The sequence below is a fragment of the Prosopis cineraria genome, unplaced genomic scaffold, assembly GCF_029017545.1.
Source record: "Prosopis cineraria cultivar Desert tree isolate PC_DT_omini unplaced genomic scaffold, ASM2901754v1 PC11, whole genome shotgun sequence".
NCBI lineage: Eukaryota > Viridiplantae > Streptophyta > Magnoliopsida > Fabales > Fabaceae > Prosopis > Prosopis cineraria.
Genome location: NW_026555342.1, coordinates 27,624,843 through 27,637,195, shown reverse-complemented (window position 1 = coordinate 27,637,195; position 12,353 = coordinate 27,624,843). Strand labels below are relative to the sequence as shown.

The 12,353-nt window shown below is 29.4% G+C and overlaps 1 protein-coding gene across 1 annotated transcript in view; it reads left to right on the top strand.

Moving 5' to 3' along the window:
• Positions 1-12,353, top strand: part of LOC129286410 (probable terpene synthase 2) — a 47,332-nt gene that overhangs the window by 2,312 nt on the left and 32,667 nt on the right. Inside the window, exons 5-8 of the mRNA XM_054922370.1 lie at positions 288-506; positions 633-720; positions 902-1,117; positions 1,795-2,035. Of these exons, the coding sequence (XP_054778345.1) occupies positions 288-506; positions 633-720; positions 902-1,117; positions 1,795-2,035 (764 nt within the window). The remainder of the gene's footprint in view (positions 1-287; positions 507-632; positions 721-901; positions 1,118-1,794; positions 2,036-12,353) is intronic.

Below are 12,353 nucleotides of genomic sequence, written 5' to 3'. Positions count from 1 at the left end.
ACCCAAATATTATTTTTATTCAGTTTTCCTCCTGAGGAAATTCTAGATTGGGTGCGACATCATCTTTCATATTTTGAACAGCAATGTTTAGCATTTTCATCAGTACTTATCAGTTTTTTTTTCCCCAGTAGTCACGTCAAATGTTTTCAATATTTATCTTCGAAAAGTTTCGGTATAAAAAAAAATTAAAGATAAGAGTAAAAGTTTTTATTTATTCTTATAGAGTCTTTAAATGTGATTCTCCCTAACAGTAAAACTCTTGTTTAATTAATTTACTTGTATTACAGGTGGTGGAAAGAATCAGAATTTACGAGGAAGGTACCCTATGTTAGAGATAGGTTGGTGGAGTCCTACTTGTGGGCTTTATCCCTGTCCAATGAGCTTCAATTCAGCATTGCAAGAATGTTAGTTGGCAAACTGGTTGCTACTATCGCTCTTCTTGATGATACTTACGATGTCTATGGCAAACTTGAAGAGCTTGAGCCCTTCACAGAGGCCGTCCACAGGTTTAAATGTTCTTTTCACATATATTATATATTATATATATTAGGCCATTTATATTTACCAATCCTGTCACTGAAAATTAATCATGAATTTTATTATTTAATTACTCTTTTTATCTGATTATCCAGATGGGATATAGGTCTCATTAAATCTCTTCCAGAGGGCATGAAAGTGGTGTTTGAAGCAGTTATAGAACTATGCAGTGAAATGGAGATGGTGACTGCAAAACAAGGAACGTCAAATTGGTGATGCCACATGCTAAACAAGCTGTATATATAAGCGATACTTTATAACTTATTCTAATTTCAAACACACACGTGATATTCCATTCCATTTGAACTTAGTTACATATTCTGGTTGTAGATTATCAACTCGGCTAATGCGTACTTGATGAAAGCAAAATGGTGCCATGAACACTACGTTCCAAGTTATGAGGTGTACAAGGATAATTAAGGGAGCTGTTTCCACTACTTGCCCACTTCTGATATCTTCATTTCTCGGACTTGGAAACCTTGCAACCAAAAAGGCGTTTGAATGGCTTGCCACACATCCCAAAATTATTAGGACTATGTCAACGATTGGCAGACTCCTCGATGACATGGCCTCTCATAATGTAAAACTTAAGACACTATGCATATACATGAATTCATTAACCCTAATCAATTTTGATGTTTATAATGAAAGAAATAAAACCACAGCCGTTCCTTTTATATATGCTTATATTTTAGAATATTCCATGTGATCACTACGATGGAAATAGGTTAGAAGGTCTATCAGGAACTCATAGCCTAGCTTAGCTATTGATCTATTAGGGCAAAATATGTCTAATTAAGCTCAGGCTTATTATTACTGAGTCTATTTAAGCAAAGAAGCTAGGCTTATTTACTTAACACGGGGCCTATATCCCAACAGGTTTATGTTTTGATATTATATTTACATATACTATATATATCATTTGATATATAAATATATAAATAATATGAATTTTGTTAATTTATTCAAAAATTTTATTTTTAAAAGTTAGGAATTAAACTCACAACCAAATTGAAATTTCATTTTATATCATATTAATTAACTATTATCATAAATTTGTGGTAAAAAATTAATTATTATCATAAATATAAGTAAATAGCATTTCCTCTCTTATATAAATATAAGTAAATCTCTACATAATCAAAACCTAGCTGGGCCTATTTCTGCCTTGCATGTCATAAAGCATACATATCATATCCATATTAAGTGGGAGAAATGATACGAGAAGCTCTAATGGTTATGCATGTTTATATGTAGTTTGAGCAGGAGAGAGAGCATGTTGCTTCAGGAGTTGAGTGTTGCATGAAGCAATTTGGAGTTTCAGAAGAAGAGGCTCATAAAATGCTCAATGATGACATCAAAAATTGCTGGAAGGATATTAACGAAGAGTGCCTGAATAATCCACAAAACGTCCTAAAGTCTGTGCTTGATTGTGTCGTCAATTTGGCTCGAGCGGCTGAGGTTTTCTATGAAAACAAGCAAGACAGATTCACCAACGGTGAGTCTCTCAAACATTATGTTGTCCAACTCCTTCTGGATCCCATACCCATTGAGCCGTGACAAGTCACAGCAACATTAGTTATAGTTAAGTATCCTAAAATTATAAAATTTTAGAAAAAAATCATGGTCTTTAGTTGGGATTAATTTTTTTTATTGAATTTTTTCAATCTAATCTTTTATATTTCAGCACCCATCTTTTTACATTTTCAATAGTCATCTTTAGCATTTCTAGTACTCAATTTTTTATTTTTTTAAATAGTCATCTATGATGTCTTCAATACTTTTCCATGATTTCAATACTGAAAAAAATTAAAGATAAGTTTTTCATAGTACTGAAAGCAAGAAATATGGGCATTGAAAACATCTAAGATGACTATTGAAAAATTTAAAAATCAAGTACTGGAAGTGATGCTAAAATATGAGTGTTGAAAATGTAAAAGACGAATGCTGAAAATAAAATTTTGATTCCAGTTAAGGACTATGGTTCTATTTTGAAATGTTAAAATTTTAGGATTCTTAACTATAAATAATATTATTAGAGGGTCCTTAAATGTCATTCTCCCTACATTTTATACTTCAGACTTGTTATTTAATTTTTTGTTGTCAAGTTTGTTGGTGATATGGATTACATGTCCAAGCTAGTTCCTATGTTTGTAAAGTTTGTGCGTGGTTCTCCTCTGTTTGAGGCATGAATAAAAGTGATCACATTATAGTGGATCTTAACTTATCTTATCTGGTGTTGATCAATGACTTGCCTCTGTTTTTGCATTTCTATAATTCCAGAGCTTTTCATGTTCCTATTCATATTTATAACTCGTTCTATCAAATGTCTAAAACAATTAATATTATTTTCTAATTATATGGCCTTTGGGGTGTGTGTTTGTTATATTGTTGGGGGATTATGATTGTTGGGATTTGAGAATGGAGAAAGAGAGGGACTCCATAGAAAAGAAACTTATTATTTACTCACAATACAATATTCACAAACTTATGACTTTTCTCCAATTCTCACACTCTCACTCCTTTGCTTTTCCTCACACAGCACACTTCACTCTCCTGCACTCTACACACACAATGATTAGCATTCTGAGTCCGTTTCTTCCTCCACATGATTCTAGAATTTTATTTTCTATTCCAACCACAGGCTTCTTCATAATTCTAGATCCGTCCCTTTAATTTATTTATTTGTTAGTTGGTGATTCCTTAACAATGATGGAGGAAGATTTCAGAAAGATGATCAATAATTTGCATTTGATTATGAGTACTTTGTGGAAAGTTAAGGTAATTTTAAAACATTTAACAGAGTTCAACTAACTTCCTTAATTTAGTTGAAATAGTTAAAGGTGGCATGTAAATGGGAATAAAAGTAGCATCTGCATAAAAGTCCACTACTTTTTCAATGTTGTGCATAGGTTTCTTTTTTTGTTGTTTTTTTTTTGTAAAATCCACTAGAGCTTTTATTTTGTTTAGAGTTAATGTAAATTTCTTGAAGCTTCCATGCGTACAAGCAAAATTGATATCTTAAAGTATATTTTTGGCTCAATATTGCCCTGTCATTTTTAAAAATAATGGAGCAATGTCACGTTGACGTGACAGAACAGAGACACTGATCAACAGTTGACTTAGCTCTAAAACCCCATGTTCATCCTCTACCAACGTGGTCAGCCCATTTTTCACAAATCAGATACTTCGAACCTAACAAAAGCAACCACAAATAATAAAACTAACAAATATACTTCATTGTAAGAGATTTCTCTTTCAAAGAGAAGGATCGAATGCATCGGAAGTCTAAGGGTCTTTAGGCCTATAACGTGGACGATGGGATAATGTCTATGATTATATAATTCAAAGTTTAATGATTATCTGCATATAAATCACAATTAAACCGAATATACCAGATTAAAATTAAATTAGTAGATAGACGTAGCCACTAAAAGTTAATATATATATATATATATATAAATAGGAGATCAATGACAATAAAGTCCTAAAATAAAGAATTTTTGAGTGAAGTGCCTGATAAAAATTATAACTGATTTTACAAAATTTTTTATCGAAAACCTAACTATCATAAATTTATTGTTTTGAGACTTTATTGTCATTCTTCTTATATAAATTGGTCTTCTTCCTACCTACGGGGGAGACAAATGCAATCTATCAGTTTTGTGTGACTTAAAGTGAGAAATTGGGTCAAGGGAGAGAAACCGAAATTTGTGAAATTATTGTATAGTTGGAGATTCTATAGTCCTTCATGTATGCAATTCAATATTATATATATATATATATATATATAGTGAGCAAGAACAGCCAGCTAAGTACTATAACATAAAAAAAAATAAAATAAATAAAGTTCAACGTGCAGCAAGAAAGTGAGGCAGTTATAACATTTATATACAATTTTTTTTATTAATTGTCATACCAAATATAAAAAAAAGTCTTTTTCTAGTCTTATTTATAAGTCACTCAAAATTATTTCACCAAAATCAACGAGTGATAGTGTCATGCCCCAAAAAGTAGACATGTTTGGCGTGAGATATATTCACAAATATCCATCCCATAAGCCTTGATAAAAAAACACTAATATAATATCTTAATGCATTTGAAATATCATTAGAGATCATTGCAACACTTTTATATAGACAAAATAATTTCAAACTTTCAGTAGAAATTTCAACAAAACCTCCCCTATAAATAGGACCTTTTAAAGTCTCTACAATAGTCATTTGCAAAACCAAATCAACTAATTTGAAGCTTTGTTCCTCCACAACAGACATATAATATAAATTACAGATTAACATCCTATCTATAGTTAATGTGAAGTGCATGAATCAGACTATAAAATAATACATAAGCTCACATTTAGATCAAGTTGACATTTGTCCAAATAAATTCTTCTACTTCAATTAAGCAACAAATCTCCTCAATGATCAATAGGAGATACAAGTCCCAATTTATTATCTGAGGCCAAAATATTATTTAGTGAATAAGGTCCCAATTTAAAATTAAAAAAAATAAAGAGAATATGTATTGATGACGTAAATCACAAATTTAACAGAAATATTATTTGAAAACAAGTTAGAAACTCAAACCTCATACGCCACATGATTCTATGTAAATGTGTATATATATATATATATATTTTATATGAATCCAAATAATGATGACATAGCATTATAATTTCACTTTTATATTACAATATATGTTTTAAACAAACAAGTATATGTAACTCTTTTCAAACTCTGTATGTGAAAAAAATACAATTCATTTAACAAATATCATTTGAATAAACAAGTAAGTTTCAAAAATCAATTTTTTTAACAGGACTTAATCAAAATGATTAACAAATGTGGACATAAAATCTATGAGAGTAAATAACTAACAAGCATGAACATACAGCTACAAGGGTAAATAACCAATAAGCATGGACATTTAGTCCAAGAGGGTAAATAACTCACAAGCACAGTTTAAAGCCATGAAATGATCAAGCGTAGCCACGAAACAAGCATAGGTACAAATTAAAACTCATGAATAACAAGCGTGAGTAGTAAACTCATAAATAATAAGCTAGCTAAGATTTAACCATGGCGTATCAAGGGCTAACGAGACTACTGTTAACAATCAACACTTTGTATTTATTCTTATAGAAATATTTTTCAAACATGTATAGAATCAAATTATCATCAGAACAAAATATCATTTTTCAAATATTGAAATTCACAAGAGTATTCCTAAACATTAGACTTTCTTGACACAAGTTCTCAAGTGATGTCTTAAAGCCTTTATCTGTTCCATGCATGAGTATTTGCCAAATAAAATCATTGTTTTAGATTAGCCTTAAAATATCAATAGATATGATATAATTAAAGTAAGCTTGCCTTGATGAAATCTCCCTTAACAAAACTAATAGTTTAATTTAATTTAAAAATATGTTAAATTGTAAAAAAATCACTGTAATGGTAATTCTTATGAACAATTATTTTTTAAAAAAAAACTAATTGTAGCCGTTTCAATAAATCTAATATAATGTAAAACATTTCCATATATATGTAATAGCCAACAATGGAACTATGATGATAAACCATTAAGCAAGAATAAATTAAGATACTATATCATTTATTCTTGATAAACCAAAAGAATTATATTAATGGAAAGAGGTGACACCTGAATATACTAAATCAATATTTAAAAAAAAATTGCTAACAAGTTGGGATGCAATTTACTTACCTCATGTGTTCTCAAATCCAAAGATTAACACTTTCAACTTCTTTCAAGATTCTCTTCTTCCCTAGAGATCACACTACAAAAATGTATTAAATTAGCAATGGAATAAATTTTCATCACTAATTCATCACAAATCCATCACTAATTTACTGAAAGAGCTCAGAAATCAGTCACTATTCTATCGCCAATTTGTCGCAAAAAATTTCATTGATGGCATTTAGCAACAAAATGTTCCATTGCTAAAAATTATGTAACTATTCTATCACTAAATTGTAAGAAATAATTTAGTGATGGAATTTTTTTACATAAATATCTGTCACTAATTTTTAAGATATGTTATTCTCATTTTGTGACATTTCATAAACCTTTTAGTCATAATTATATAGCTAATTCCATTACAAATTGTTTTAAATTTTATTATATGATTTATAATCTATATTTATATATAATTTATTTAATAATTTATTATTATGCTATAAATAAGTAATTTAATAATTATAATTTATCATTTTAAATTATTTAGATATTAATAATAATTATAATAATTTAAATTATATATTTAATTATTTTTTGATAACATAGTAACATACCTAATTATTGTTATTTAAAAATATAAATATTTTTAAAAATAATTTTAAATATAAAATATTATATGTTAAAAAATTATAATATAATATATTGTGATAATAAAATATTTGTTCATTTCACTATTAAATTTTCCATCAAAATTTTTTTAAAAAAATATAATACAATATAAATAAGTATTATATAAAAATTGATTTATTTTATTGATAAATAAAAATAATGTTAAATAAATACATTTAAATTATATATTTATTGATATATACATATATATATATATGTACATATGAGCGGTTAAATATTATAAAGTTAATTTGTGAATTAAAGACTAAAAATCTCCTTTAACTTAATTGGTAATAAGGTTAGACATAAAAGCTCACAAATGTATAAAGTTGTGAGTTTGAATTTAGCCAAGATACATTTGAAATTATTTAAAATTAATATATGACATGAAGGTGACATGATAGGGACGTGGTGGTGAGATGGTAATGGCCCAATGGTTGACGTGACAATGATAATTTTTTATGAAACTTTCATTTACGACGAATTAACGACGGAATGCAATGCATCACATAATTGAAATAGTTTATCTTTATTTAGTAACGAAAATTTTCCATCACTAATTCCATTGATAATTATCGACAAAATTGTAATTCCATCACTAGTTACATTGCTAATGAATTAGCGATGGTGTTTTTACCATTAGTCACTAATTTTGTTGCTAATCCACTGTTTTTTTTTTTTTTTGGGTAGTGTCAGGGGATAGCTGAAGAGAAGGAATTTGCAGCTCCTTCACATAGATCATGACAGTACCGAGAAGGGGAATTATGTTGATCTTGTGAGAAATATTGGATGGAAGATCTAGGCACCGCTGCTACACGAAGAGAGGAGATCGACGACGAAACAAAGGAAAGAAGAAGACCACAAAATCAAACCTGTGACAAGGGCCATAAGCGCAACACAGTCACTGGCGACTGATGGAGTGGATGAAGAAGGAAGAAGAATGGCTGTTTGAAGCTTCTCGAACACTTGAACTCCCTCTTGATTGTTTCTGTCTCCACTGGAAAAGGAAAGGGGGGAAAATTGAAAACGAATATATTGTGTGTGTGTGTGTGTGTGTTATATATTGTGTATATGCTGCTGAGTGCTGATACATATATAGCATAAAACGAATAATATAATATAGACATATGAGGAGATATATTTTCCTTTTGTCAGGTCACGAATTTATTTATGTTTTTTGACCTCGTTTATGTCATGATTAAAAAGTTGACTTCTGTAGCATACCACAGGTTTTGTTAGTTTGACACCCTTGAAAGGATTTAGAGTTGCGATTATTGTAGAATATTGAAGACTTGAAGTTGACATTGGTTGAAATATATTATTAGACACAGAAAAATCAAAATCCCCCATTATTCTTATTTCTGCAATGAAAAATGGTCTATAATATATATATATATAAAGAGAAAGAAGACGTTTCACCTCCTAGCAAGAATGAAGACCTTTCCTAGAGGAGTGTTAGAAACTTGCATTCGAGACTTTGACTGCAGATATAAAGAAATTTAAATCATGAGTTTCCATTCAAAAATTGGCCCAAAAAAGTTTCCATTGGAAAATTAAATTCTCATCTTCTTTTTTTGTAATTTCTGTTATTTCCTCTTATGTTCAAGAGTTTTGGCAGATTCTGGTTTCTACTATTATAAAATTGAACAAGTTATTACCATGCTATCAGAATAGCATTTATTATTTTTTTACGTTTATCTTTAGATGCGCTTTGCCTTTAATAGAGTAGAAAATGAGTTATTGATATGCTATTACAACTTACACTATCCTCAAGGCTTTTTTTTTTAAAAAAAAAAATAACCTTCAAGTAAGATTGTAAGCATGCTGAAGATTTTTTTTGATTGAAATTCCTTCTACCAGAACATTTGTATCTTCAAAACCACCCCCATTAAAATATGTATATCTTAGACTGGTGCTTGTACCGTGTGCCTAGCAAGAAGTTTGCTGAGGTGGCATTTGAGCTTCAATCATTTATTCATTTCATTTAAATGGATGTGGTTTTTTTTTTCATTGGAATAAATGTCATTATCCTTGAATATTTATATTGCTCTAAAAAGTGAGGAAAATTTTAATAGACTAATGTACGTTTTAGATTTTTTTTTTGGGAATAAGCATTAAGGAGGACTAATATATTATAAGATAATATCTGAAAAAAATGAGGTTGTGAGCTCTTTTCTCTCAGAAAATGTGAGTAGTGATTTCCTCCTATTTGGACTGGATTTACGTGAAAAGTCTTAATTTTTCCTTAAAAATAAGCTACTATTAATCCTGTTTGTACAGATGTGTATTAATTGTTTTTTTTTTGACACGTTTTGCTCCAAGTTGCTCATTTAAAAAGAAAAAAATTTGATTAGTTTTAAATGTTACATATAAGCAAGATAATATGTATGTCACGCCCCAAAAACAAAAAATGAACAGCACGGGATGTGAACCATATCACACATCCCTTAAGCCTTAAACTGAGAAATCTTTCCATTGTAAAATATAGTTGAATTTGTACTAAAAATTTTAACATACTTAATGAAAATCATTATAATAAAAGTTTTAATATTTTTGTAAAAATTTCAGCAGATCCTGCTATGTAAGTAGGATCTCTCAAAATTTCTACAACACAATATTTTATACAAAATATAGTATCAATCAAGAGCTCAGCTCCTTCCAAGCAGCAGACAACATATATCAAAATAAAAACCTAGCTATAGGCTACATGACACCTAACCTTACTTTCACAATAAATACATAAATTCAAATAGTTACATCAAAAGAAGATAATGCTAGGCAAAATTTCACCCAAAACAGTGGTATGCCTTTCAGAGGTTAGCAATAGGATCAATATCAGCTAATGAATTTGAGAACAAAATAAATTTTTAATGAATAGTGTTCCAACAATAAATAGTTAAATATGTATGAAAGGAAGGTTTAAAATAATTATGTGTGCTAGAAATGGCAATTTTTGCAAACAATATTCTATAAATTTTAGCATAAAAGGAATTTATGTAACTTTAAATAAAATCTTGATTCATTAAAGTATCATATCAAACCTCATTATCATTTAATTTCAATGAAAAAATTAATCATTTAATCCTTATAGTTTTGAATCAGTTATAACTCAGTCCCTCAACTTTGATTTGAAATTACACAGTCTCTGAAATTTTGACTAGGTTATAAATCAATTCTTGAACTTTACCTCTTACAATTTAGTCCCTAAAATTTTAACCTTTTAAATATTGGTTTCTATATTTTAAAAATAAAATTATAAAGATTAAAAATATTTTAAACTTTTAATATTTATAATATTTATAAAGATTAAAAGGGTTCAATACTTTAAAATATTGGTAACAAATTTTAAAATATTTTTAATCTTTATAATTTTATTTTTAAAACATAGGACCAATATTTAAGAGGTTAAAACTTTAAAGACTAAATTGCAAGAGGCAAAGTTAAGGGATTGATTTACAACCCAAGTCAAAACTTCAAGGACTGAGTTATAACGAGTCAAAGTTTGGGGACTAAATTACAGCTAAGTCAAAACTATAAAGACCAAATGATTAATTTTCTTAATTTCAATAAAGCAAATTACTGCATTAAATAATTATAAATATGTCACTAATCAAAGCCAATGAAAAATAGATTCATCAGATAATTAAAAATGTATAATTATAGAGACTTATCAGAATAAGTAACAAACATGGACACACAGTCCATGAGGGTAAATAACCAAGCGCGACTTATGCCATGAAAACAAATGTGAACACACAGTCTACGAAAGTAAGTAACTAAACATAGCTTGAGCTATGAAACAAATATGAATATATAATCCACGAGGGTAATGCTAACCAAATGGGACTTAGAGCCATGAAATCAAACGTGGGTATTAGACTCACGGACAATAAATGTGAGAACAAAGCTCATGAAATGCAAACATTTAATTTATTTATTGGATCTTAATAAATTCAAACACTCTTTTTTTCCAAAATAGAATTAATCTTACCCTTATGACATCATCTAATTAAGACATACATATCCTCCTATAAAAATGATTTTGTGATTTTTTTATTCTCCTTCCCAATTAACAAAAATTCAACATCACTACATTTTCTATCACTGCCAATAACTTATATAGTTTCAGGACTGCACTTCGTGCACCTACAGCCTTAACAATTAAAGAGGAACCAATCGGTACACAAGTCATAATGCCCTTTTTCGAAAGTTCAAAATTTAGTCCATTTTTCTCAAATTTATAAATCTCTGTTTTTTTTATCAGTAGTATTTTCTTTAAATATCCAGGGATTTTCTACTTAAATAATTTGTTATTATATTCTCTCTTCCAAGATGGTGAAAATAGTGTAACCATAAGCCATGACCAATTCCATCCTCTTCCTAAGATTAAAATCTCTCTTTCCTGGTGACAACTTAAAGGCAATATAAAAGTGCATGTTAGACATTCATGTAAATTTTGAAGGCTCTTTTCTTTTACTTTCCTAAGATGAGCTTGGTCAATGGTATAGCTAGTCAAGAAGGTTCCTATAAAAACAATGATAACACCTAGCTAAAACCCATGAATCTTTATATCCAACAACTATAATGGGTAGTTGTCAATTTTGAATTCCTTCTACCTTATTTTGAAATGCTTAACTTCCATCTTTAGGCACGACGTAACGAAGAAAAAATTTACTTAACATGCTAGAATTCATGTTTCAAGAATTTTACATGTAAATTTTGTTCATTAAGCTTATGTAGTGTCAAACATATAAGAAATGTTTGTGTTTTGAACTCATTAATATATCAAAATTTCCTCAATACATTCTATTATAAATTTATTAAGGAATGACCTAAACATCAGTCATCTAAGTCATAAACATTACACCCCTTTCTCCCGCTCATATATCCTACTTATTTTACTTGTTCTCTTCCCCTACCGTTCGCCATCAAGGGTCATTTCAAATTATTTAGGATTCTTGAAACATCTCATTAGTAACCAATATAGTTTATTAAAGAACAACAACAACAACAACAACAACAACAAGCATTTATCTGACTAGGTGGGGTCGGCTATATGGATTGCAAGATGCCATTGTGCTCTATCATTTATCAAGCTTTTAGGAATAATATTAATTAAGAGATCGCGTTCAATAACTTCCAAGAGTGTTCTCTTAGGCTTTCCTCTACCTCTCTTAATCGGACTCAAAGTTATATGTTCCACTCTTCTTACTGGTGCCTCCCTTGGTCTTCTTTGTACATGCCCAAACCATCTCAACCGATTTTCTACCATTTTTTCCTCAATAGGTGCCACCCTCACTTTTTCGCGTACGTGCTCATTTTGAATTTTATCTTTACGTGTATGTCCGCACATCCATCGTAACATTCTCATCTCTGCTACTCCAATTTTATACTCTTGTTGTTCCGTTAGAGCCCAGCATTCACTACTATATAATATTGCCGGTCTGATA